This window comes from Pygoscelis adeliae, unplaced genomic scaffold (genome assembly GCF_000699105.1).
Source record: "Pygoscelis adeliae isolate BGI_AS28 unplaced genomic scaffold, ASM69910v1 Scaffold7, whole genome shotgun sequence".
NCBI lineage: Eukaryota > Metazoa > Chordata > Aves > Sphenisciformes > Spheniscidae > Pygoscelis > Pygoscelis adeliae.
Genome location: NW_008825268.1, coordinates 3,513,901 through 3,514,822, shown reverse-complemented (window position 1 = coordinate 3,514,822; position 922 = coordinate 3,513,901). Strand labels below are relative to the sequence as shown.

At 50.0% G+C, this 922-nt stretch overlaps 1 protein-coding gene across 1 annotated transcript in view; it reads right to left on the bottom strand.

The window, feature by feature from the left end:
• Nucleotides 1-124, bottom strand: part of DUSP19 (dual specificity phosphatase 19) — a 7,135-nt gene extending 7,011 nt beyond the window's left edge. Inside the window, exon 1 of the mRNA XM_009329674.1 lies at nucleotides 100-124. Within this exon, the coding sequence (XP_009327949.1) occupies nucleotides 100-124 (25 nt within the window). The remainder of the gene's footprint in view (nucleotides 1-99) is intronic.
• Nucleotides 125-922: the final 798 nt, after the last annotated feature.

The window sequence follows — 922 nt, the reverse complement described above, 5'->3', positions numbered from 1 at the left end:
TAGTACTGCCATTTGAAGTAGAGGAGACATGAAAAAGACTTGAGGATGGTGACAGAATGTTTTCTGGACTGCTGCAACATGTCAGGGCCCTGAGGGTACCAACAGGCTGTGCAACCCCTTCCATCTGCCCCCAAGGGCTGCCTGTGTTCAGGGCTATCCCTGCTGTGACACAGCTGCGTAACCTTGGGTCAGACTGCTGTGAAATCAGCTAGGTAATGAGAAACAGCTGTGAGAAACCCCTTTAGGGCCCTCCCTCAGCCTGGGAACAGCACTTAAGCTCAGGCTCTTGTATGGGCTCTGCTGCCTTGCTCTTTGCTGATCCTGGGGGCTTGGGCTTGGGCTTGGGCTTGGGCTTGGGCTTGGGCTTGGGCTTGGGCTTGGGCTTGGGCTTGGGCTTGGGCTTGGGCTTGGGCTTGGGCTTGGGCTTGGGCTTGGGCTTGGGCTTGGGCTTGGGCTTGGGCTTGGGCTTGGGCTTGGGCTTGCGTCAAGCCCTCGGAATGACAGGTGTGGGAAATAACTCCCTGTGAGGTGTTCGGGATGCCCTAGAGAGCTGAGAGGGGCCTGGTCTCTGGTGGGGTCAGTCACAGAAGATTTGCCAAGGCTTTTTCTTTAGTACTTACAAGCCTGGGAGAAAGTTTTGGGTTCACCTAAAGCTTTGGGGGGGGGTTATTTGGGTTTTTCCTATTATTATTATTTGTGGGGTTTTGGTCTGCCAGTGATGAATGCAGCAAGTGTAATTAAAGCAGCCTTTCAATTGAAAATGCTGGTTTTTGAAATAAGTGCTGCTGTTTTGAAAAACAAATCATGCAGCAATGCCTTGTCTGACTGTAATAGGGACTTGCTTCATGGGAAAATATTGTAAGCAGTTAAATGGAAGATATTAGAATTAAATACTTTTTTTTTTCTCAGAGTAAGTGGGCTA